Source organism: Coloeus monedula (genome assembly GCF_965178545.1).
Source record: "Coloeus monedula genome assembly, contig: HAP1_SCAFFOLD_80, whole genome shotgun sequence".
Classification (NCBI taxonomy): domain Eukaryota; kingdom Metazoa; phylum Chordata; class Aves; order Passeriformes; family Corvidae; genus Coloeus; species Coloeus monedula.
The window spans coordinates 658,663-684,998 of record NW_028120818.1 but is presented as its reverse complement, the minus strand read 5'-3'; the positions used below and the strand labels follow the sequence as shown (position 1 = coordinate 684,998).

The window sequence follows — 26,336 nt, the reverse complement described above, 5'->3', positions numbered from 1 at the left end:
AGCACCGGGCCGGAAGAAGCCAAAGAAGAACCGGTGTGAGCTGCAGCTGAGACGTGCCCGAGCATTTCGGCAACGCAGCTCAAGCCTGCAGAGTGCACGCCTCCAGGGGAAAACATGACACCCCCCCGCCCAAAATAAACTTGTTCAATAACTTGTGAAATGAAATCAATCTGGGATGAGCCCAAATGACATTTTTCATCTTGCTCAAGCTTTAGCTCAGCCCTTCTCTGCACAGTTCTCTGCCCCACCTGCCTTTACTTCACAAGTGCTCCCTCTTTTCCCCCAGTGAGTTGCCAGCTCAGGGCAGTCTCTGTCGCACTGTAGCCTTCCTTGATGCCCCTGACCACGAGGAGGAGCGAGCCCCAGGTTTAGGGACTCATCCTTTCACTGGCAGAAGAACAGCAATGTCTCAGAGGTCCGGTGAGATTTGAGTGTCATTCAAGAGCTGCTCTCCAGGCCTCAGCTCTCCTCACTGTTGGCTTCCCACTGCCACTTTTCCTCGTCCTTGCAGCAGGATGAGCTCTGGGAATCCCCTTGACCCTCGCCACTCCTGCCAGCCCAGCCACCCAGCTCAGTTTGGCTTAAGCTGAAGCTTCTCTGTCTCCTCTGGCACGGCAGTGCAGTTCCCTCTGCGGGGAGCAGCAGCCCCAGAGCACAGCAGGCAACAGCGCAGGCCGCAGCTGCACCAGCTCCCCTCCACGCGTGGCTGGGCTCTTGGTGGCAACTAAATGCTCCCTGTTTGCAGCTGTCACTGGAGGATGGCCCCAGGGCAGAGCCCAGCCGGGCTCCCAGTGCATCCCCCGGGGCTTGGGGCAGACAGTGGTCCCAGAGCTGAGGTTAATGGTGCGCAGCCGGCGCTGTGGCTCGCAGTCAGTGTTTGCAAGTGTTGCCTTCTCACCTCCTGCAGCTTGTGGGGAAAACGAGCTGTGCGGCCGGGCCGGCACTGCCCCTCTGGGCAGTGACAAGGCTGAAGGTCTTTGCTGTTGCAGAGGAGCCGGCATTGAGCCTTAGCAGGGCCTGGCAGGTGCGGAGCCGCATCTCGCCCGCTGTCCGGGGCTATTTCCCACATAGCCCTTCTTTGGCGTAACTCACCTTGTAAGCTGGCATCCGGGGCATTTTTGTCCCAGCTCTGTGTGAGTAGGTGTCCAAGAGCTGAAGTGAGCAGCATTTAGAAGCAGTTTCAAGATTTCTAGGCAGGCAGTGGAGCTGACAAGCATCTGTGTAACTCACCGTATTCATCGGGAGGGCCTGCTGGTTCTTTAGGAATATGGCACAATGGAGACACGAGACCGGGGAAAATCCCAGCTCTCTGTGGATTTGTGCAAAAGGGGGAAGCAGCAGAAACACTTTGTGTCTGCTTGTGCGGACACAAGGTCCAAGGAGCTGGGGTGGCAAAGGGTGGCCTGGGCTGGTGGCAGGTTAAGTCCTGTTTCATGTCATCATAGAGTGGCACAGGACAAAGCTAAAAGCACCCACAGCCACACTGATGAAGTCTTTCTGATGCTGCACATCCTATAGGAAATTGTTGCTGTCACACAATCCATTGGTATTTATAACTTTGATTTGCAATACTTTAGGTCCAAGTTTCAAACTGCAATATTTTTACACTCAAGACACGGTCATGCACAATCCATATTTCAATTTCCTATTGCTTCAACCACAATTTAAAATAACTTAATATTGGCAACAAACCCCAAAACCTTTAAAAAAAGGCTGCTGAGGTCAGTGAGATGGATCCATGCCATCAGCACATTTGCAAAGTAAATAACTTAGTTCTCTTTTTAAAAGGATCAGTTACCACTTAAACCAAAGTTACAAAAGATTTTTCACTACACATTTGGTTTTTTCCTCTTTCATATTTTTTCTGTTTTTTCTTTTTTCTTTTTTTTTTTAAAGAGATAACACGTCTTAAAAAAGGATTGTACAGCAAAATGAGATGCATTTCTGCTCAACAACGAAAATGTAGCCTCCTCCTCTGTTTCCTTTTGTCTGGATACCCTGAAGAAAAAAACCTAGCAGACACCAGCAGAGGTGTAAACTGGTTACTTTGGACTAAAGTGGAGTTCAGCACTGGTGACATCCTGACCCAGTCAAGAGTTGCAGAATTCTTTTGCAGATCTCGAACCATGTGCTTGCGGGCACAGCAGCTGCAGTGCTGATGCACCAGTGCACGAGAATAACTCTGTTATTGCCCCACCGAATCTGGGCTCTGCCCAAGAAGGAGGTGCTGCAGTCCTTTGCTCCTCGTTCCCGTGTGGAGCAGCTCCCTTCCTGCTGGCTGAGCTGCTCAGGCAGAGCCCAGCAGCTCCTGACACTGAAGGGCTGAGGCCTTTCCCCTGCTGCTGTGCTACAGACGGATTGAGCAGCATTGCTTAACGTGGCGATACACAGCGGGACCAAAAGCAGTTGCCTTTGTAGACCTTAAGCTCAAAGGTGAAAAATCCCAAGAGACGAGGATGGAAGAGACTCGCAGGCTGCCTGTTTGCTGTGCTGCCCCACTTGTGAGCGGCCCAGCTTTGCGTGAGGCAGAGTGAGAACAAGGGGCAGCTCCCTCCCAGCCCCGCAGCCAAGGGGCCCCTCCAGTCCCGGGGCTTGGGGCACCATCAGAACCTTCCCAGCAAAGGTTCTCTTTGAACTTGCTCATTAATGAAATGTGCATGGTCATTAGCGCTCTGATAGATGTATCCACCCATTAGTGAAACATGGATTGACCTTTCTGTATTTGGAAGCTGGACAAGGCCATGAAATCTGACATCTGGCCTTGTTTGGGGCTGTATGGTCAAAGTCAACTCCCTTGCTTCCTCCTTGAGCCCTGGCCAGGCTTGGGGAGAAACCAATCAGGAGAATGAAACCAGATATTCCCACACTAGAAGTGCTGTCGGTTTGTCAGTTCACCACTATCAAAGCCGGGCCCTCTCCCAGCGGGGTTGGAGCCTCAGCTGTGGCTGGAGGCAGCTGCAGGAATTCCCAGTGTCCGTGAATGGCTCTCCAGTCCTTGGCTGGGACAGCTTCCCCCAGCTGATGTGTGCATGTGGGCGATGGTAAAGTCTGAGGGGAACTGGGGCTGTCTCTTTCTTAATCACTACGGGCAATCTTTGGCAGTGATGATTGGGTGCATTGCTGAGCTTCTCCTTTTGTGATTCTCTGCTGCTTTGAACTACAGTAAATGACGCTGATTCCTTGAGTTGGTGTCTGTGTCTGGTGCTGACCCTGCCCACTGGTAAAACAAATTTGGTATGGTCTGGCCGGATCCCAACAAAATGCTGCTTTTTAAATGAAAGTGTAAGGAATCAGTGCCATCCAAAATTCCCGGATGGGAAGACCTTCCCGAGGGTTTGCTGGCTGTGGCGTGGGCTGAGGTCGGAGCACCGTGCGAGCAATGAGGACGTCAACTGAAAGAAGCTGAAGCACTGGATGTATTAGAATGCATCCAAAAATTGCATATGGAAAAAGGAAAAGAACTTGTGGGTTTGGGAAGATGAGGGTGAATTTTGTTAACAGCATCTCGGAAACAGCACCAACAGAAGGAACGCTTGTTGTTGAAACGCTCCCACATGGAGCGACAGAAGAAGTTTTTAATCTTGAGCTTGGATTTGTTTGAGCAAAGGAAATAATAATAATAACAACAAGAATAAAAATAAAAAGAATTATCTACATGTATATAATATAATAAAAATTGTATGTTTATGTTTTCACATGTATATAATGACATTGTGAAATAATGCTCCAAATACCAATTTGTTAGCTTTGGCTGCTCAGGGATATAAGACTAAGTACTCTACAGAAAATGATTGGCCAGGACCCCAACATTGCTGGGAAACTGTGTGAGATTGTATACAAGAGATGAAGGAGGAAGGGATGAAACTGGCTGTTTTGATAGGGTTTGCTGATGCCAGGACGTGGAATGCTTTGTCTGTTCCTGTGCAAAATAAAGTGAGTAAGACTGCTGGGTTTTTCATATACCAGACTATCCACAAGCTGCAGAATTGATTGAACAGATGAAGGGGTTGTTAAAAGAGCACTTGAAAAATGTAGGAGATGGGAAGCTGTTGCAATGAAAAACCCACCTCACAGATGTGCTCCATATCCTTAACAATGGGCCCACTGGGGAAATGGAAACCGCCTCGATGCGCGTGGCTGCACCCAATTTGCAAATACAACCACGGACAGTGACACTCTGACTTCCTGGGAAATTGTTCTGGGGGTGATGGCCCCTGACAGGGCCATCCCAGAGGCTGCAGGGCTGGACCTTTACGCATTAGAATTAATTAGGATAAATCAGAAGCAAATGAGAGTTATCAATACCGGCACAGGAATTCAGATTCCTCCGGGACACTGGTTTGATAACTGCTCACTCAAGCTTGGCCTTGACAAGTGTTCATATGGTGGGAGGAGTGCTTGGTGCAGATTATCAAGGAGAAATTAAAGTAGTTCTGTTAAACAACAGTGAACAACACTGGATTTTTCAACCCCACGGCAGGGTAGCACAATTATTGATATTGCCAGTTTTTAAAACAACCGTGAAAAAAGAACATCCACCTCACATCACTACTGTTCATGGAGATAAAGGGCTTGGATCCAGCAGTCCTAATCATGGAGCCAGAGTGTGGGTCCAGAGGCCAAATGGCCCGCCCGAGCCAGCTGAAGGAAGAGCTGTAGGCAAAGACAACACTGTTGGAATCCTGAAACCTGGGTGAGAAAGATGGGAACATGTCCCTGCAGCCAAGTGTTCTATGTGAGAACAAAGAGATGTTACAGGATATTGTTTTGCAGAGCCTGCCAGACCAAATCTCCCTCTTTGCCCCAATGGTCCCTTTGGAAAGTGCTCTGATCCACGGCGCTCGATGTGAAGACTGATGTGCCACTGAGTGACTTCTGCAGACAGAAAGGGACCGCTTAACAGTGAAACTATGGTTGATCTTGTTGGTTTAATGTTGTCATTGTAATCAGAGCACTGGTTGGGAAAACAGATTTCTAACAGTAGGAGCAGAGATAGGGAACTCATTTAACTTCAGTAATTGCTGGGTGCGTGGAAGTCCAGAAGGATTCGATGACTGGCCTTGGCTGGCCCATCTGGCCCAACCCAAACGGTGGGTTAGAAACTTGAGCACAGTTCATGATAAAAACAGGGTTCTAGACCGAGGGTGGCGATCCCTGACCGCTGCATTTTCGTAGAAAAGGCATTTCTTGCCTAAATCGGATAAAGAGGAATATATGTAGGAAAAAGTGTCTGTGGATGGATGTTGTCTCCTGGAATAGGTTGTATGCACCCACACTGTGAACTGTTCAGTTGCACCCAGTATAAAGGGAAATGGAATCAAAGTCACGTACAGCTCTTTAATCATGGCTGGGTTAAGCGTTCCTATGAAGATTGTGAAAAGATGCCCTTAAAGCACTTCCCGTATGATATTTTGGCTTGTCAACAAAGTAATTCAAATGCTTAAATCTAAAAGATTGTAGTATCAAAAGGATTGTTATGAAGGTTGTAGTTCGTCTCTAGGTCAAAGGACTGATTGAAGTACTGAGGCCTGAACAACAGGCCCTGACTGAGGCCTGAACAACAGGCTCTGAGCCAAAGTTGACATCTACATGAACCTTCCAACCAAATGTTCTATTTCTATCTGCTCAGTAACAGAGCATTATTAGCAATATGCTCTATGTTCATTGGTGAAACACGGATTTACCTTTCTGTATTTAGAAACTGCACAGGGCCCCATCTGGCCTTGTTTGGGGGTTTAGGATCAAACTCCCTCGGTTCCTCCTTGAGCCCTGGCCAGGCTTTGGGAGAAACCAAAGAGGAGAATGAAACCAGATGTTCCCACACTAGAAGTGATGTCAGCTTGTTTGTTCAACGCTGTCAAAGCTGGGCCCTTTCACAGCGAGGTTGAAGCCTCGGTGCCCGCAAAGGTGGATGTACCTGCAGGAATTCCCAGGGTCTGGGAATGGCTCTCCAGTCCTTGGCTGTGACAGCTTCCCCCAGCTGATGTGAGGATGTGGATGATGGCAAGGTCTGAGGGTGACTGGTGCTGTCTCTTTCTTGATTACTGTACACAATCTTGGGTAGTGATGATTGGGTGCTTTGCTGGGCTTCTCCTTTTGTGATTCTTTGCAGTTTTGCATTATAATAAATTCCACTATTCCTGAACTTGGTGTCTGTGTCTTTGGTGCTGACCCTGCCCACTGGCAAAACAGACACTGAGGGCCCTGGGAGAACCAAAGGGGCCTTGCGACACCGCGGGGCCTCGTGTAACCAAGGGCGCCATAGTGACACCGTGGGGCCCAAAGGAACCAAGGGGCCAGCGTGACACTGCAAGGCCTCGTGGAACCATGGAGAGCATTGTGACACTGTGGGGACTCCTACAATCAAGGGTCCATTGTTTTCCTCTCCCTGCCCCGGCCCCAGCCCTGCAAAGAAGCCCAGTCCTGTCTGGCCCTGCAGCAGGAACTGGAGGCACTGGAGGTCCGGGACAGTGACTCTGTGTCTGGGATGCTCAGGAGATCCTCAGCTCGGGCAGCTCGTGCAGCCCCAGGGCCCCGCTGCCCAGCACAGCAGCAGAGAGTTGGCTCCGGGGCTCCTCAGGCTGCTCCTGCTGCCATCCCAGGCACAGGGCAGCCTCTTGCCAGGGCTCCTCTGCACACACACGAGCTCCTGCTCTTCTCCTGGCCCATGCCAGCTCCCCACAGAGCCTTTCCCAGGGGAACACGTCTGTGCTGGCCTGAGCAGCCATTGCTGTAGCCTCTGCCCTGCTGCCCAGAGCCCCCGAGCTGGGGGTGCTGCTCTGCAGAGCATGGGGGCTGTGCTGCCCGGGGTCATGGGCTGCCTCTGCTGGGCTCTGCTGCTCAAGCTGGGAGACAGAGCTCTGCAGCTGATGGTGCTCCCTGCACTGACCCCCTCCCACACAGGCTCTGCTGTGGCCATGGAGGGTGCTCAGAGGTGCCTGCCTTGTTCCAGGGCTGGCACATGGGCTGGGGCTGCCCTGGATCCTCCTCTGCAAGTTTCCCGAGGGTCAGACGAGTCACTGCCCAGACTCCTTTCCCTGTACCTGCTGTGTCCCCCTGGGCTGCAGAGCTCTCATGGGTCACAGGAAACATTCAGTCCTTTATCTGTGGGTGAGCCCACCCTGGACAGGCCTGTGCCCAGTGAGCTCCACTCACTGCTGATCCCTGGCACACACTGTCCCTGCAGGTCCCCCGTGTTCTGCTGGCAGCTCCCAAGTCCCTCTAGAAGAACATTCCCCTGCCATCAGCCCTGGCACAAGCTGCAGAGCCCCAGGAAGGTTCATCACAGACCATTCACCATCTGGTGGGCACTGGCCACCAACAAGCAAAACCTGAAGCACACCCGAGTCTCTTGAAGGCCACACTGGGACCCTGATCTCATCCCACTGAGCCCTGGGAGAACAAGGAACACAGGCAGCCTCTTTAGAGTCTGGTCCTTGGGCCTGTTCCTGACAGTGACTGTGGAGGGAGAGCAAAGCCTTCCTGCAGTGCCTTCAGGAGATGCCCTTTGCTGATGGAACTGCTGTGGCGGAGCCCAGCTGTGTCCCAGCAGTGCCCATGGCCTGTCCCTGCCTGTGACACGCAGCAGGACTCGCACCACCCGGACAGAGCTGTTGGCCTTACACCATCACAGCGGCTCCAAAGGAGAGAGTGGAAGTAATAAGAGAGGAGCTCTGAAAAGACCAAGCTCTGCTGCTCCCTGGCTGTGCTGCTCTGCTGGGACTCTTCCCCCCCAATGCCTGCAACACTGGCCCTGCCCTCCAGCTCCAGGGATGGACTCAACCAAAGGATCTTGAACAGACACCTTGCTGATGGGTCCTTTATTTAATGTGAATACCCACACAGCAGACTCCTTATTGACACAGTCCCTGCCAACAGTCACATTCAGCCTGTAAACAGTGAATAAGATGCATAACAAAATCTTTTGGGTACAACCTTAACATATGAGAAGAAAAAAAAGCCACCAAAACCACCACCACCAAAACAACCTGAGAAGGCAGGCTGGGCCTCTAATGATTACACTTTAGCCTATGGAGCTGAAAACAGGCAGGTTTTTGCTTCTGGAAAGCATCCAGTCATCACTTTCCTCAGGGCGTCCCTGAGCTCCTGGTTCCTCAGGCTGTAGATGAGGGGCTTCAGGGCTGGAGGCGCCACCGAGTACAGAACTGGCAGTTCCAGGTCCAGGGATGGGGAGGAGATGGAGGGGGGCTTCAGGCAGGCAACAAAGCCAGTGCTGAGGAACAGGGAGAGCACGGCCAGGTGAGGGAGGCATGTGGAAAAGGCTTTGTGCCATCCCTGCTCAGAGGGGATCCTCAGCACGGCCCTGAAGATCTGCACATAGGAGAAAACAATGAACACAAAAGCACCAAAAGTTAAACAGATGGAAAACACAACAAGCCCGAGTTCCCTGAGGTGGGATTTGGAGCAGGAGAGCTTGAGGATGTGTGGGATTTCACAGAAGAACTGGCCCAGGGCATTGCCCTGGCCCAGGGGCAGGGAAAATGTATTGGCCGTGTGCATGAGAGCGTAGAGAAAGGCACTGGCCCAGGCAGCTGCTGCCATGTGGGCACAAGCTCTGCTGCCCAGGAGGGTCCCGTAGTGCAGGGCTTTGCAGATGGACACGTAGCGCTCGTAGCACATGATGGTGAGGAGGAAATCCTCTGCTGAGAGGAAGAACAGAAAGAAAAACACGTGAGCAGCACATGCTGAGTAGGAGATGTGGCTGGTGCCCCAGAGGGAATTGTGCATGGCCTTGGGGACAGTGGTGCAGATGGAGCCCAGGTCGGTGAGGGCCAGGCTGAGCAGGAAGAAGAACATGGGGCTGTGCAGGTGCTGGCCGCAGGCTCCGGCGCTGATGATGAGGCCGCTGCCCAGGAGGGCAGCCAGGGAGATGCCCAGGAAGAGGCAGAAGTGCAGGAGCTGCAGCTGCCGCATGTCTGCCAATGCCAGCAGGAGGAAGGGGCTGATGGAGCTGCTGTTGGACACTCGCCGTGTCTGGCCATGGGGACCTGTTCATGGAGAAGTCAGTGACAGCTTAAGGGAAATGTCTCTCAGCAAAATCAAAGACATGCCCCACAAATCCTTCTCCTGTCACACACTGACACCTTATGGGGATTCAGAGTGTGGCCACGGAGAAGGGCTTTGGCTGGCGTGGGGCCTTGCGAGAGACGGGGCGGGCCGGGGCCGTGTCTGGCAGGAGGCGAGACAAAGAGCAAGAGGCGAGACAAAGAGTAGGATAGTTAATGGGAGATTGGGCGAGGAGATGGTAATCTGTAGCCCTTGGAGATGTAAAACATAGAACCTTAGGAGCTGAAGTTTGTAGCTGCTGAACTGCTGGTTTGGAACAGTATATAAAGATGGGACTCGTGCGATAGAATTTGGCTTTGCATGCAGCCGGCCAAGTCCGTGTTCAATCACCGACAACACCCTTCTGTTTTTCTAGCAGATCTTCCTTCAGCTCCAGCCGCAGCCCTGGTTGGTGCTGGCTGAGTGTGACATGAGTTTCAGGGCAGTTGCTCCGGGGGTTTTTATAATTCAGCCTTGCTGTGCAGAAGTGGGAGGGGGACAGGGACCTGTCCTGGTGTTCCACTTTGAAAGCCCAGCTAACACAAGGGCACTCCCAGGGCCCAAGAACAGGAATGGCAAAAGCTGTTAAAGTGTTCTAGAGGTTTTTATAGCTCCTCTTCATCTCCCCTGCTGACTGTTTTTGGATGTCAGAAACACTCAGCATTTCTGCTGCCCTCGGGGAGAATAGAGCGAGTTCTGTGAGGCAAGGTGGTGAGTGGAGAGTGAGGGGAGGTGGTCTGTCACTTTGTCCTGTTCCAAGATCCTCTGGCCTTTCACCCTCCTCAGACAGAGGATAATCACCCTCCCATATTTCCCTTAAAAACCATCCCAATGCTGCTGAGAGCAGATCGATCCACCACAGCCCATCAAATGTCCATCCCCTTCTCGAGCTCTCAGCCCCACACTGGTAGCCAAATACACACATGGCTCGTTTCACCAACCCAACAGCCCTTTCTCCATCATAAAACTTTTGTGTCTCACTGTGGGGCTTTCAGGTAACACCAAGATGCTACACGACCTGTTTGCGCCCTGGAGGCAAGCTCAGAGTTTAGGGGGAATCCTCAAGAAGAAAGCCAAGTGTCCTAATGATGGCATTGGATGTAGGGAGATGGAGCTCCTTCCCTGGCTGCATTGCCCACAGCCGGGCTCTGGGGCCAGCGTCACCCTGAGCCAGCTGTGCCCCCTCCCAGAGCCCCCAGGGCCGGGCAGCTGCTCCCAGCCCTGTGCTCTGCAGAGGGAACTGGGCCCAGGGCTGCAGAGCTGCCCCACGGCTCTGCTGCAGCTCTGCCTGCCCAGGAGGGGCTTCACGCCTTGGACCCCCGGCCCTGAGGGCAGAGGCTTGGCTGAGGGAGAGAGGAGGGGAGGGGGCTTGTTCAGAGGGAGGGGCTGCACTCGAGGGCATCCTGTGGAGGTCTCTAAGCTCTCCCTGCCACAACATTTCTGCCTTTTGTTTTCTCTCATTGCCTGATCTTCTCTCTGCTTGCTGAAGATCTTCCTCCTGGAGGTGTTTCCCTGTGCCTGACCTCTTCCTGCCAGCACTCACAGACCCCATATCTCTGTGCACTCTCCTTGGCCCTACAGAAACCTGCCTGTGTGCAGGGCACTGGCTGGGGACAGGTTCTGTTTGCAGCTGGGAGAAAGGACAGCTCAGACTGAGCCCGGTGGGTCCAGCAAAGGTGATGCCGGTGCGGTGCATGGGCAGAGGAGTGTCTTGAAAGCACTTTAGGAAACTCCTGCAGAGCACTCAAGTTACAGTTCCGATGCCTTAGGGACTCTTAAAAATGATGAATGCCTTTATCACTTCCCCCCTCCCATTCCCCAAGAGTAGGAGACTGAAAACAGTCTCAGGAAATTTCATCCCTATAGAAAGGATTGTGTTGGAAATATTACTGGACTGAGCTGAAGGCCTGAGCATGTCCTCATGTTCTACACCAGAGATACTCAGAGAATGTACTTCCTGAATCCACAGTCAGTGGCATGTTCCAGCTTGAGGAGATCACTCCAGGAACTGCAGCTGCACTGTCCTGCAGCCAGAGGCTTCCTGTGTCAAGGGCTGGGAATGATTCTCCCCCGGTCACTTCTCAGCATCTTCCCAGCCCTAACTGATGGAACCCCTCTGTGCCTCTGTGCTGTGCCCGGGCTGGCTGCAGGCAGTGCCCCAGCCGCCGGAAAGGCAGATCCTGTCCCTCCCTCATTGCTTGGGACTCTTCCCGGGGCACTGGGATGTGGGCATGTGCAATGCCAAGGGCAGGACCATGGGGTGGCCCCTGCCATGCTGCTGAGCAGGAAAAAAGAGGCAATGAGGCCCCAGGGCTGCAAGGGTCACTTGTCTCCCAACTGGCCTCAGGGCCAGGGCCAGCAGCCGTGGCCAAAGTGCTGCAGAAGTTGCCTCTGTCAGGGCCTTGCAGCTTCTGCACACCCCTCTGCCCTCTGCAGCCCAGGCTGTCCCACGGTGTCCCTGCCCTGCGCCTCTGTCCCTGCAGGCTGTCCTCATCCCCCCGGCTGCCCCACCTGGCTGGCCCCTTCCTTTGCTGGCAGCTCTGCGTCCTGCCTGCCTCTGCCTGGGCACACAGAGCCTTGGGCTGCTCCAGACTCCTTCTGGGGGACACGTTGCACCACTGCACTGCCCGGGGAGAGAAATTCCTTTCTCCTCGTGTCCAGTTTGGACCTCCCCAGCTGCCCTTTGCATTAATTCTTTCTTTTGCCGGCTGTTCTCTACTGTGTCAAAAGGATCCACCATCTCTGAAACCACCCTTCAAGCCCTCCCAGGACTCTCCTCCGCTGTCCTCAGTCTCCACTCCACTGAGCACAGAGCTCCTTTGTCCCTATGTAGTGATCATGTGCTTGAGGCCACGGGCACCTGGACAAGAAGGTCAGTTCTTTTCTACAGCAAGGAAACCACAGAAGCCCAGTGTTTTGAAGGCAGATGAGAGGCAGCCACCAGAGGCCAAGGCAAGCCAGACCTGTGTGTCCTTGCAGCTTCTGTCTGAAAGCAACCCTTGGACATATGGGGAGTTTTGGAGGTGGAATTCCATTTCAGCTATGGGTGCCTGGACCGGAATGACAGTTCTTCTCACCAGGAAGGAAAGGGCAGAGCCCCAGTGTTTCAAAGGCTGATTAGTGGTGGCTCAAGGAGGCCAAGGCCAGCCAGACCTGTTTGTCTTGGCAGCTTTTGTCTTGGAGCAATCCTTGGATAGACGGATCTTGAGCGGCCAAATCCCAGTTTTGTCCATGGACGTCTGGCCCAGAAGGACAGTTCTTTTCCACTGGCAGAAAAGTGAGGAGCCCCAGTGTTTCAAAGGCAGATGAGAGCTGGCCCTCAGGAAGCCAAGGGAAGCTGGACATTCCTGGCAGCTTTTGTCTGGGAGCTATTCCTTGGATAGATGGAATTTCAGAGGTGGATTCCCAATTTTGGCCATGGATGGCTGGACTTGAAAGATGGTTTTTTCCATGGCAAGAAAAGCACAGCCCCCTGTGTTTTGAAGGCAGATGTGAGGTGGCCCCTAAGAGGCCAAGGCCAGCCTGAGCTGTCTGTCCTGGCAGGTTTCACATGGGAACAATCCTCGGATAGAATCCAATTTGGAGGTAGCATCCTAATTTCAGCCATGGGTCCCTGGAGGAGGACAGCTCTTTCCCACAGAAAGGAAAGCACGGAACTCCAGTGTTTCAGGGGCAGAGGAGAAGCAACCCTCAACATGCCAAGGTCAGTTGGACCAGGCAGGTGGCCCCCAGGAGGCCAAGCCAACCAGACCTGTTCCACGCTCTTTGCAGCCTTGGGGCCCTGCAGCATCACAATTTTGTTCCCCTGAGGCCCAGCAATATCACAGTGGTCTCCTTGGCTCTACAGCAGCACAAAGGCCCCTTGCTTCCATGAGGCCTTGCTGTGTCAAAACGGTTTCCTTGGTTCCATGGGGCTGCAAAATAACACAATGGCCCACTGGTTCCATGAGGTCACGTAACAATGCGCGTAACAATGGTATCCTTGCTTCCACACAGTCAGAATGGCCCCGGGGCCTCCTGGAGCCCCACAGTGTCACTACGATCCCCTTGATTCCACCAGGCCCTGCCGTGCTACAATGACCCCTTGGTTATACAAGGCCCTGCAGTGTCACAATGGCCCCTTGGTTCTGAAGTGTGCAAGAGCCTAATGCTAAGAGAAAGGCTCCAAAAAACGCTTCGTCATTATCACTGCTCAACACCGGAAAGGCTTCAAAAGTGCTTCGTCATTATGGCTGCTTATCATAATCACTCTTGAATGCCTGGAAACTACGTGCCGTACGGGCCGTGCATAGCCCGCCTGGAGGCCCATAAAAAGGAAGGCAAAACTGGTGCAAAATGTGGAAGCGAAAGCAAAAGGTAGAATCCCCGCCCTTTGCCTTTCCCCCCACCACCACCATCGCCTGCTGCCAGACACCCTGAGGCCTCCGGGAGCCGACGCCGCCCGCCTGGGGAGCACCCCCCAATCCTTCACCCCTGGACTGAAATCCCGAGGGAGTTGTGCAACCCCTAGCCCTGCTCCTTCGTCCCAGGCGCACCGAGGTTCAGCTGCAAGCATCGAGCCTGCATCTCGGAGGATGGGCCGCCGCTTTCCAGCCAAACTGCTCTAGACTTCAGAAGAGGCAGATAGGACCCTTCAAACAGCAGGAAAAAAAAGGCAAAAACCTCTCCACTTCCCCCACCCTGTCTCAGCAGCAACAAAGGTAGCACAGTGTGGTGCTGACTTATCCTATGCTTTTTAGAGTAACCTTGGCTTTTCTAACTTTTCTCTACTTTTCTCCTTCTTTCTCTTTGCCTCTCTTACCATTAGATAAACAGATACCCATTTTTTTGGCACCAACATTTAATCTCGTTTGGTTTTAATCTGGTCTTTGGGAATATTTTGAAGCTTCAAAGTTCTTTCCTTTTATACTCAGAGATTTTGTTTTCTTTGCCCTTCTGGGTGTAAATCAGATAGTAACAAAGTGTCATAATGCTCTCCACAGTTCCATGAGGCGCCACAATGTCCCAATGGACTTTTGGTTCCATGAACTTTGGTACTGTCAGCAACAGTCTCCTTGGGTCCGCAGTGTCACAATGGACCCTTGGCTCCATGAGGCTCCGTAGCGTAACATGGACGCCTTGACTCCATGAGGTTGTGGAGTGTCACAAGGATCTCCTTGGTTCTGCGGCCCTGCTGTGTGACAATGGGCCTGTGCTTCCATGAAGTTCTGTACTGTCAACCATGATCTCCTTGCTTGCACAGTGTCATAACTGACCCTCGGTTCCATCAGGTGCCTGGCCTCCAACAACCTCTAAGAGACCCTTATGGCCCCTCAAGGCCCCTCACAGCCCCTCATGACCCCTCAATGTCCCTCACAGTTCCCCATGGCCCCTCATGGCAGCTCACAGTCCCTCATAGCCCCTCACAGTTCATGGCCACTCATGACCCTTCACAGCCCCCAACAATCTCTCATGGCCCCTCACAGCACCTCAGGGCCCCTCATGGCCCCTCACGACTCCTCATGACCCTTCACAGCCCCTAACAAACCCTCAAGGCACCTCACAGCCCTTCACAGCCCCTCAAAACCTCTTGGAGATCTTCTGCAGCCTAAGTAATTTCTGTGTTAATCCCACTGAAACAACCAAAAGTGGAGTAAAAATAAAGAAATTAAGCAAAGAGGTCGACAGCTGCTTAATTTTACTGGAATTTGGGGGTGAATTTGGGGTTCAGGGGAATATTTGGGAGGATCTGAGTGTTGTGGAGCCACGAAGCCAGGCAGACTGGGACCACAGTCTCACAGTTGTGCTGGCAGAACGTGTCCACCTGAGCCCATCTGTTCTCCAGGAATTCCAGTTGTCTGTCTCAGTCCCTGCCCTGAGTCTCCCCCTTTGGGGTGTGGCCTCCAAAGTGCCCAAATCGATGCTGAAGTGCCTGAGCTGCTCCGGGCTGTGGATGTTCCTGTCCCCCACCCTGTCCTGGTCGGTGCCATGGGGTGTGGGAGGGGGTCTGGGGGCGCCTTGGGGGACTGGGATGGGCTTTTATGGCCCTTGGAGCGGTTTGAGGTGCTGAGACAGGGTTTGGGGGCTTTTGGGGCAGTCTGTGAGGGAGTTTTGGGGTGTTGGCAGGGCTGTGTGGCTTGGAGAGAATTTGGGTGCGTGTTGGGGGAGATGGGTTGGGAATTCTGTGGCTTTTGGGGCCATTGCTATTGCTGGGAGTGGTTGGGGGAGTCCTGGCCAGGAGCTGTGGGGTGGTTTGAGGGGTCTGGGAGTGGCTGTGGAGCTGGGAGGGGGTTTTAGGGCAGATGTGACCTCCTCCCCAGATAGCCAAACTCGCCCCCAGACCCCACCCCCAAGATGCTGCTGGGGGTCGGGAGCTCCATGTTGCGGTTCATCCTCCTGGCGCTGCAGGAGAAGGTGAGGGGGGGTCCCCAGGGGCCGTGTGTGTCCCCCCAGACGGTGTGTGACCCCCCCATGCCGGTGTCACCCCCTTTTCCCTGCCCACAGGGCTCCTGAGCCAGCCCCTGCTGCCCCGGGAGGGAATTTGGGGAGGGGGCAGAGGGGGTGCGCAGCCCCCGCCGGGGGATGACCCCGGCCCAGCGCCCTTCGTTCAGCACCGAGCTGGGCTTGGGGCCGCAGGAGGAAGAGGCCGATGGGAAGCAGATCCTGCAGGGGGGACAGGGCTTGGGCTCAGGGCAAGGTCCTGCCCTGCACACCTGGCTCAGGTGTGAGCCTGCCCCGGGAAGGGAGCGGGACATTGCCATCCCCACGGATCAGGGCTGGGAGCAGCGCTGGGAGCACGGACATGGAAATCCTGGGAGCCACTGGGACCGCCCTGGGGGGTGAATGATCCCCCCCAGCACCTTTCCAGGCCGCCCTGCAAGCTGAGAAATGCTCGCTGGGCCTCGGCCTTGGCCAAGAGCCCCCGGGCTCAGCTGCTCTGAGCTCAGGCGCTGCCGGCTCCCGCAGCCCGCCCAGGGCCGCCCTGCCCGTGCCGGGGCTGTGCTGGAATTCTCTGCTGCTGCTGGGCCACTCGGGGGCTCTGGCCCAGCAGGAAAGGTGACCCAGAGCCAGGAGCTTTCCTTGGCCGCAGCAAAGCCTCGGCACGGAAAGACCTTCCCAGCGCTGGGCCCTGGGCCGGGAGGGATTGTGCCACCAGAGCTGTCCCTCCATTTCTTCTGCCAGGCAGCTTTAGCACATGGAAAGTGGAGAAGCCAGAGCTGCCTCTCAGCTTTCCGCAGTCCTGCAGAGGAATCCTGTGTGGGAAGCAGCCTGGGAACAGGGTTGAGGTGCCAGGGCAGGGGAATTGAGAGCCCTTTCCTCCGCCGTGGGCCCAGGCTCTGGCCCTTGCCCTTTGCAATGGCCCTGCAGCTGCCAGAGGGGCCTTTTTGGCTCAGCTGAGAGCAGTCCTGCTGCAAGGCTGTCCTCGAGCTGCTTGGGCTGCACATGTGCCCAGGGAATGCTCATTGCTTGCAGTCTCAGGCGCTGTGGGTGTGCAGGTGTAACTACTGCAGGAGGGAACAGCTCTGCTGGGGGCAGTTCTCTTTTTCTTGGTGGTTTTTCTGTTGAAGGAACGTTCCCTGCCAGCTGTGGGCAGAGCTCTGTAGCCGTATGTGCCACTTGTGTGTGGCACTGTGGCTCAGGAGGTGGCCAAGGGGAGCTTGGCCGAGGTGTGGGCAGAGGAATGGCCATCAGGCCAGGCTGGGGGGTCAGCGGCCGGTCAGTTGCGTTGCGTGGCCGCGGCTCTGGAGGCTTGTGTGGGAGCGTGTGCAGGGCTGGAAGGCTGGGGCTGCCGCTGCTGTGTCCCAGAGCCGGGAAGGCCGGGGCTGGCCCGGCCCTGGCCCGGCCCCGCCAGCTCTGGCAGCTGCCGGCGGGGACACAAAGGGCAGCTCCGAGCTGCGGCCGCTGCGCTGCGGCCGCACAAAGGCAGCGCCCGCAGAGCTCCAGGGCAAGGTCCTGGCCCTGGCTCGGGGCTGGGCCGGGGCCAGCGGCAGAAAATCAACTTGCAGCTTGGGCCCCGCAGCAGGGAGGAGCAGCAATTGCTGGCTGAGAGAGACTCTTGCCAAGGGCCTGCGGGGCCGGGCCCCAGGGAACGGCTTCCCGCTGCCCGAGGGCAGGCTGAGATGGGATGTGGGGCAGCAATGGTTCCCTGGCAGGGCGCTCAGGGCCTGGCCCAGGCTGGCCCCAGAAGCTGCGGCTGCCCCCGCATCCCTGCAAGTGTCCCAGGCCGGCTCGGCCATTGGGGCTTCCTGCCCAGGAGGGCTGGGCTGGGCTGGGCTGGGGCTGCTGAGGGCGGGATGGGCTCTGCCTGAGACAGCTGAAGGCTGCGCATGATGAGGCCGGGGGGACCCCGTTCCTCAGTGGGTTCTGGGGTATCCTGGGGCTCCTGGGGCTCCATGCTTTCCTTCCTAAGGAAAAGAACCATCCTTCTCATCCAGGCTCCCATGGCCAAAACTGAGATTTACCTCCCAAATTCTGTCTATCCAAGGATTGCTCCCAGACAAAAGCTGCCATGAGAGACAGGTCTGGCTGCTCTCGCCCATGGTGGCCACCTCTCATCTTCTTTCCAAACTCTTGGACTTTGTGCTTTTCTTTCATGTGGAATAAACCCATCCTTCTCAACAAGGTGCCCATGGCCAAAATTGGGATTCCACCTCCTGAATTCCCAATATCCAAGGGCTGCTCCCAGACAAACCTGGCAGGACAGACAGATGTGGCTGGCCTTGGCCTCTGGTGGCTGTGTCTCATCTGCCCCTGAAACCCTGGGGCTCGGTGCTGCCCTTCCTCTGGAGACCACTGTGACCCTGCGTGGCCTCGTGGAACCCAGGGGCCGTTGTGACCCTGCAGGGCTGGTGGCACCAAGGGGACCATTGTGACCCTGTGGCGTTCCATGGAACCAAGGGGCCACTGTGGCACTGCTGGCCCCAAGGAACCGAGGGGCCTTTGTGACCCTGCAGGGCCCACGGAACCAAGGGAACATGGAGCAGCTCTGGCTGCCTTGGGCTCCTGGGGCCGCCTGGCAGCTCCGGCTGACCTTGGCATGGCCAGAGCTGCTTCTCACCTGCCCTGCAGCGCTGGGGCTCCGTGCTTTCCTTCCTATGGAGCAGAACTGTCCTTCTCCTCCAGGGGCCCATGGCCAAAACTGGGACTCTACATCCAAATTTGATTATGTAAGGATTGTTCCCATATGAAACTTGCCAGGACAGACAGCTCTGGCTGGCCTTGGCCTCTTGGGGGCCACCTCTCATCTGCCTTTGAAACACTGTGGGGCTGTGCTGCTCTTCCCAGGGAAATAAACTTCTTTCAAGTCCAGGTGTCCATGGCCAAAATTGGGAATCCGGCTCCAAAATTCCGTATATCCAAGTACAGCTCCCAGACAAAATTTGCCAGGACTGACAAGTCCAGCTTCCCTTGGCTTCCTGAGGGCCAGCTCTCAGCTGCCTTTGAAATGCTGGGGCTATGTTTTTCTTCCTGTGGAACAGAACCATCCTTCTCCTCCAGCTGCCCATGGCCAAAATTGGAATTTGGCCTCCAAAATTCCATCTATCCAAGGATTGCTGCCAGACAAAAGCTGCCAAGGCCAACAGGTCTGGCTGGCCTTGGCCTCTGGTGGCCGCCTTTCATGGATCACAGGGATACAGTTTGTTTTATCACAGATACTGTCCATGGTTAGATCCACCCCTCGATCTCGTGCCACCTATAAGTGGCATCTCTGCCCTGATGACCTGAGGCATCATAGGCCCACGAGTAGGGCTAATGAGGAACACCAAAACAACAAGCAGGTAGATCAGGCTGCAAAGATAGAAGTGTCACAGGTAGACTTGGACTGGAAACACAAGGGAGAGTTGTTCCTAGCTCGATGGGCCCATGATGCCTCAGGCCATCAGGGCAGAGATGCCATCTATAAGTGGGCACGAGACCGAGGGGTGGATCTGACCATGGACAGTATCTCCCAGGTGATCCATGACTGTGAGACATGCGCTGCGATCAAGCAGGCCAAGCGGGTGAAGCCTCTGTGGTACGGTGGGCAGTGGTCCAAATACAAGTATGGGGAGGCCTGGCAGATTGATTACATCACACTGCCTCAAACCCGCCAAGGCAAGCGCTGTGTGCTCACAATGGTAGAAGGCACCACAGGATGGCTGGAGACCTACCCTGTGCCTCACGCTACTGCCCAGAACACCATCCTGGGCCTGGAAAAGCAAGTCCTTTGGAGGCATGGCACCCCTGAGAGAATCGAGTCTGACAATGGGACTCATTTTAAGAACAGCCTTATAAACACCTGGGCTAGAGAACATGGCACTGAGTGGTGTACCACATCCCTTACCATGCACCAGCTGCAGGCAAAGTGGAACGGTGCCATGGATTGTTGAAAACCACCTTGAAGGTACTGGGTGGGGGAACTTTCAAAAATTGGGAACAGAATCTGGCAAAGGCCACCTGGTTAGTTAACACCCGAGGTTCCACCAATAGAGCTGGTCCAGCCCAGTCTGAATCCCTGCATACAGCAGATGGAGATAAGGCCCCAGTAGTGCATGTCAGAGGTCTGTTAGGAAAGACTGTGGGGATGAATTCTGCCTCGAGTACAGACCAACCCATCCGTGGGGTTGTCTTTGCTCAGGGACCTGGTTGCACATGGTGGGTAATGCAGAAAGATGGAACAACACGTTGTGTACCACAGGGAGATCTGATTGTTGGGTGAAAACCACCTGTAGTGTGGAATGCCTGGGTACCCCTGCTTGCTGAGGGTCACTGTCACTGTTCGTACATAGCTGTATATATATATGTATATGTATATGTATTGATGTGTGTGTGTAGAGTTAGAATATCTTAGTTTGGGCATTGAGCCAATGATATGGGATAAGGGGTGGAATGTCTTGGGGTGACTTTATGATGCATATCCCATATCACTGCCCTATGCCCAGAAATTAATTTTTTTGCCTTTCTATGCCTCTAAACTGAGCCTGAGAGAGGGAAGGAAAAACTGAGCAAAACTTTTTCAAAGCAGTTTGCAGCTTGTTCAGGGTCACACAGAGATAGGGACTTTCTTTTTCCCAGCTGCAGCAGGGGAGGGAGGAGGCAGCCAGCTTGCTGCTTCCCTGGTCAGCTTTTGGCCAGTTCTTCAGCTTCTTTTTCTCCAAAGGGAGACTGAGAGCTGAATTTTTTTTTCCTTCCCTGGAATTCTGGATTTTCTTCCTTTTCTGATGGCCTACTTCAATATCAGAGCACATCGGGAGGACTTTCCACCGGGCACAGAGGGCCTGGCCCTGGGCCAAGCCCCAGCTCCGAGGAGACCAAAGGGAGGACTCTGACACTGTCACAGGTTTTTTCTCCACAGTGAGAGATTTTATTATTTAGCATTATTTTCCTTTTCCTGTGTGTTTGTTAAATAAATAGTTATTATCTCCTTCACTTTCCTTTGAGGAAAATTTATTTTTTCCCGAACCAGGTTCGGGGGAGGGGTGGTTGTGCCTTCCCTCAGAGGATATCTTTCTAAATTGGGCAAAACTGGCCCATATGCAAAGGAACCAAACTTACAAAAGTGTGAAGAACTCGTGACCTGTTGTCCATCTTGGGGTCCCTCTTGGCAGTAGCCTCTGGCTACCCTGGGTGTACCTTTGAAGGCCTTTCAAATAAATACCTACCTTTATTCCCTTATTCTGGTCTAGCCTCTGTTTTTAGGTGGCCTCTCAAGGCATCAGCAGGGGCTGCGATCCCACACTTGTGGGGACCAGAACCGCCCCCAGGATCCCAACACTGCCTGACAGCGCTCCGGACACCGGGATGGCCGCGCGTCCGAGTCTCGGCCACCGTGCTGCTGCTTCCTTTGCTCGTAGACACACCCAGAGGCCACTGTTAAGCCTGGATGGTCTCTGGTTCTGCCCTCTTCCTGATCCCGGGCAGGGATGCAGCACTGCTGCGCTTTCAGGAAGCTGCTCTTGAAAACTTCCAGCATTCCAAGCTCCTTTGCCCTCCATGGAGGCTTGCCACGGAATCCCTCACAGCTGCCTCCGGAGCATCCTCCTGTTGGCTGTTCTAAAATCCAGGGCCTTCAGGGTGCTCAGCAAGACCTCTGACTCCACAGTGTTGTGGAACTGGACCTTCAGGACAGGGACCTTTCCAGCCTGAGCTGCCCTCGTTCCTCTGTGTCTCTGCACAAAACATGGCATGGTGTGGATACAAAAATGCTGCTAGCAAGGATTTTCTTGCTGTTTTCTAAGCCTGTGAGAGACTTTTCTCTCTCACGGAAGAGGTAGCAGAGTTATGTAAACAACCAAACAGCTGCAGCCTTGAAAAGTCTTGTTTATAGTACAGTAGAAAATATTTTGACAATGGATGCTTTAGGATTTTAGCCAATCACCCCAAGGGGTGGCTGATCCTTTGTCCAATTAGACTATGAAGAAAAAAGTCTATAAAAGAGTTTGTAAAATAATTAAATAAATCAATCTTGCTGCACAGTTCCTGCCTGCTGGAGCTTCTCTCCTCCTCCCTACGGCTGCGGGACACGGTGATATTCCCTAGGGTTGCAGTAATAGCACGGAAGAGAGCGGCAGGAGGGGCCTGTGTGTCCCAGGGCTCAGGTTTTGGGCTGCTTCAGCACCACAGAGATGCAGGTCAAGTGAAGAAGCCAAACTGTTTATTAATAGGAGGCGAAGCGAAGGGATGAGCTGGGAGGGAAAAAGGGGATGGGCAGGGTCTGAGGGCTGGAGGGATGGAGCTGTCAAAAGGGAGGGAGAGGGCAGGAGCTATGGGAGCTTTCCACAGGCTCAGCTGTGACCAGCATCAGCTGTGCCTGGAGCTCCAGCTGCTCTATTCTAGTCTCCAGATGGTCTCATCTTCCAGGATATCTGGAGGGCTTAAAGGGACTCTGGTTCTGAGCCAGCAGATGAACGTAGTTCAGCAGCTCTTTCCTTGAATATTTTCTGAACTACGATGTTTGTCTGGGAAGGGCTGTCGTCTCTCCTCAGGGCTTGAAGGGCTGGAAGAGACAGGAACAGAGCCACGGTCAGAGCCTGGATCTGCGGGAATCCAAGCAGACCTTCCTGCCAGGGCCATCTCACGCAGCTCCTGCCATGGCCAGAAGACAGCAGGGGCCAAGGAGATCAGCCAGAAGGTGCTGGCCATGAAGCTCCCCACCGTGTCCCTGAAACCTCTCTGTGCTCGGCCCACGTCACCCCGAGTCCACACTTGGAGCAAAGCCCCCACAGCCAGGGCAGGGATTGCGGCTCCCGAGCCAGGCATTGCAGCTCGCCCCCGCCAGCCCCCGCTGCCAGCCCGCTGCCCTCACTCACCCTCGCTGAGGACCTGGAGCTCTTCCTTGTGCCCCCTCAAGAACACCCTGGCAGTCCCTGGGAGCACAGAGGCGGTCACGGCCCCGCGGCACGGCTCCCTCGCAGCGGCGCTGCCAGCCCCGTGGCCACACGCTCTCCTGCCCCGGCAGGGCTCAGCCCGGGCCCTCGCCGCATCCTGACGCCCGAGGGCACGGCTGCGAGAGGGCGGCAGCGGCCCCGAGGGCAGGCGGGGCTCCACGGCCCCGGGCCCGGATCCCGCTGCCGGGGCAGCAGCCGGGGCTGGGGCCGAGCTGCGGCGGGGCGGGGACGGGCCCCGGGCCCGTGGCTCACCGATGAACCTGACGGCCGCCTCTCGCAGCGACTCCTGCGGGCTCTCCACGAACGGCAGCGCCTGGTGCAGGCGCTCGGCCGCTCGGCTCCTGTCCTCTGCCAGCTGCAGAGAGCGCCAGGAGGGAAGGGTTGGCGCGGGCTCAGCCCCTTGGCCGGGCTCTCTGCGCCCAGCCCTGGCCTCCCCTGCCCGCACGGCCCCGAGGCCCGGCCAGCAGCCGCTGGCGCCGGGCTCTGGAGGGGGCCGAGGGCCGGCTGCTGCCCGGGGAGCCGCGGTGCCGCCCCGCGCCACAGCCCAGCGGGGCCGGGGCTCCATCGGCTCCCGGCTCGGGGCCACAGGAGCCTGGAGCAGAGCCCGGGGAAGGGAGCAGCGTGTGGGGCGCAGGCTGGCGCCCCTGGTGCAGCACTGGGCAGGGGCACAGCTGCCAGCCCCACACACTGGGCTTCTCCAGGCTGTGCCTCAGGCTTCTCCAGTCAGGCTTTACCAGGCACTCGGCGAACGTCAACAGCTGCTCCTTCTTCAGCAGTTGCTTGAGATTCCTCCTCTTCAGGAACCCGGCCGCACAAAGAAGAGTTTCCATCGAGGCCTGGAGAGCAGCAGAGGCACAGAGATGGCACCGCAGCCCAGGGCACAGGACTCGTGTCCCTGTTCCAAGGCCAGGAGGATGCTGGAGCCCAGGAGGTACCAGGGCAGGAGGCAGCTGAGCTCCGTCCTTGGGATGCAGCAGCATCACACAAAACCTCACCTCTGCCACGTGGCGGTTCTCCTCATGGCAGTGCAAGAAGAGCAGGAGCAGGCTCTGGCTCACAATCCTCTCCAGGGGCTTTTTTCCCTCCTCCACTACCAACTCCATCACCTTGCCGAAGAGGTGAATGGAGAACAGCTGCACATGGCTGTTGTCCTGGTGGAAAAAGATAAGACCCTAAGACCAATTACTCCAGGTTCCCCAAGGAAAAGGCCTGAAAATCCATAAGGCTTGAAGTTTTGCAGGTAGCACCCCAGCCTATGGCTGGGGGCACAGAGCCTTACATTTTCAAAGAGTGGCAGGAGCGCCTCAGCCAGTTTCGGGGCGGTGGTGCTGGATACCAGGATGTCTTTGTTCTCCAGCACATTCATGAACACAGAGAGGGACATCCTGACCACCTCTCCATCTGCATCGCCCAGCAGCTCCACAAGCCGTTGGGACAGGCTGCCCATTCTTCTGGCCTGTGTGGAACACAAGGCTGTGCTGTGAAGCCATGAACGGCTGCACTGCCTACACCACCCTGGCCCTGCAAGCCCACCCTGCTGCCGCAGGGCCCAGAGGCCAAAGGCCTGTCCTGAAGCACTGGGGCAGCTGAGCCGGGAGGCAGGAGAGCTGGGAGCAGCTGCCTCAGCTCCTGAAGCCCAGCCAAGCCCATGTGACTGCTTTCCCCAGCGCAGCTTCAGCCGCTGCCGCCTTCTCACCATCGCGGGATCCTTGCTGAGCACCACGAGGCCTCTGAGTGCCAGGCGACATCTCTGCGTGCACTCGCTCAGCAGGTACCTGGACATCATCTCCAGGACACTGTCACCGCATTCCCTCAAGTCCAGGCACTCGAGGAGCTGAAAGGCACAGGGCAGTGACAGGGGAGCCGGCCGGCAGGAGCCCGGAACCGCCCAGGGCTGGGCCCAGGCAGCAGCGCAGGGCGCGGGCACGTCCCAGGCAGCTGCGGCTACGAGAGGGCAGAGAGGCGGGAGGCAGCTCAGCGAGGCAGCGCTGGCATCAGGCTCACCTCCACAAGGAATGCCAGGAAGGGCAGATCCCAGCGTGGCTCCTCCCTGCTCAGCAGCCCAAGCAGGCGGAGTGCAATCCCAGAACACATGGGAAGGGAGACCCGGCGCATCTCTCTGGCAGAGGGAAAAAGGCATCAAGGCTGTGAGCTGGGGGGCAAACATCTCCCAGGACTGACTCACAGAGGTCTGGTCTTTCCCCAGCATCCCTGCAGGGGATGTGGGTGCTCTGGGAGGTGGCTGCTCCTGAGCACCCTTCTCCAGCCTTTTCCAGCGTCCTTGGCCATCCCTCATTGACCAGGCCCTCTGGCCCATGGCCACAAGGACTGTGTGGGGCACCGTGGGCACAGGGCACAAGTGCCGGGGGCAGTGGGGAGAAGGGGGTCTCACCTGGCCAGCAGCCCCACTGCATAGTGCTGGGTGTCAGCACACAGCAGCGTGTCCCAGCCACGCTTGCGCTCCATCGCCACCACCTCATTGTCACAGCACAGTCGACAGAGCAGAGCCTTCATGGCCTGCACTGCAAACCTGTGTGCAGAGCAAAGCCCAGGTCACACTGGGAGCACTGGCGCTGGCCACAAGGGCATGGGAAGGACAGGAGGACTGGGACCTGTTGGGGTTGCTGGGAAGGCGGTGTTCCTCCCGGCACGCTCTCCAGAAGTGATCAACTTCCTCTGGCATCTGCTGTGTGGTGATGACAACATGGGAGAGCAGAGCCACAAAGATGCGGGAGGAGTAAAGGTTCACTGCCTCGTGGCACCGAGGCACCTGGACAATCACCCACAGCCCCAGAGTTGCCTGCAAAAGAAGCAGCCCGAGACAGCGCTCGGTGCCGAGCTGTCCATGTGGCAGGGCCCGAGGGGAGACGCAGGGGGAGCACCGGGCCTGGTGCCCCCTGAGCCTGCCCCTAGCCCAGGTTTCACCCAGTGCTTGAGGCAGGGAGAGGATGGAGAGCTGCTGGAGCAGCAGCTTGGGGGCAAGCAAAGGCCAGTTCCAGAAACTCACAGCCAGGGCAAGGACAGGTGTGTCGTCCCCATCAGAGGTGCACATGCTGTGCAGAGGCCAGTCCTCCATCACACAGAGCAGTGTTGGCAGCACCTTCTCCAGTGTGCTGCCTGACAAGCCTAGGAGTCTCCACATCATTGTGGCAGCTCTGTGGGATCGGAGCTCTGAGTCAGGGGCGTCTCAGTCACAGTACCATGCCCTGTGCAGCTGTGGGGGCCCAGGTGACAGAGCCCCGGTGCCCTGAGGGGCAGGGAGGGAGCATGGCAGCAGGCTCAGGAAACAGAGGGGCCCGAGGGTCCTGCAGCTCTCCGCCTGTCTGGCAGACCCCATTGGACAGGCGGCACAGGGCGATGGGCCCTAAGGGCTGGTGAGCCCCGAGCTCTCAAGGCAGCTGGGCCCCGTACCTGTCGCACGATGGGGCACAGCGCAGGAGGGTCAGCACCACATCAGCGGGGTGCTCTTCAGCCAGCCTCAGAAGGTTAAAGCCCAGCCTGGCACCCACAGTGACATGGGACCCGAGACTCTGGTGAATGTTCCTCACCGTGGCTGGCACCTGGAGGAGGCATGGGGAAGACTTGGAGCACTGTCCAAGGGAGCAACTTCCCCAGCTGCCCCCAAGAAATGCTTCCCTTCTCGACTCACTGTTCTGGTCTCAAAGGCTGAGGGGGCCCAGCAGTCGTGGCTTGAGGGGGCACACGATCCTTGGAGTCTCCAGCCCTGACCCCAGGCTGCTTACCTGCTGCTGAGAAGAATCAGCACTCTCCTTGAAATAACCCAGTTCAGGAGCATGAATCCCAGTGGGAATGGGCGTAGTGTCAGTATTTGGGATGCCCTGAGTCTCTCCGGTGTCGGTGTTTGTGATGGCCATGTCCTCAGTCACTGCCACGTCAGTCTTCACTCTGTGATCATTCACTGGA

At 55.8% G+C, this 26,336-nt stretch overlaps 1 protein-coding gene across 1 annotated transcript; it reads right to left on the bottom strand.

The window, feature by feature from the left end:
* Positions 1-21,899: 21,899 nt before the first annotated feature.
* On the bottom strand, positions 21,900-26,287 carry LOC309585611 (maestro heat-like repeat-containing protein family member 7; the record flags this gene model as incomplete). The annotated part of the gene is made up of 10 exons (XM_082303548.1): positions 21,900-22,021; positions 22,665-22,767; positions 23,147-23,248; positions 23,408-23,563; positions 23,692-23,868; positions 24,109-24,246; positions 24,417-24,531; positions 24,805-24,942; positions 25,824-25,972; positions 26,156-26,287. The coding sequence occupies 10 exons, from the start codon at positions 26,285-26,287 to the stop codon at positions 21,900-21,902; spliced, it is 1,332 nt and encodes a 443-aa protein (XP_082159674.1).
* Between the last annotated feature and the right edge of the window lie 49 nt (positions 26,288-26,336).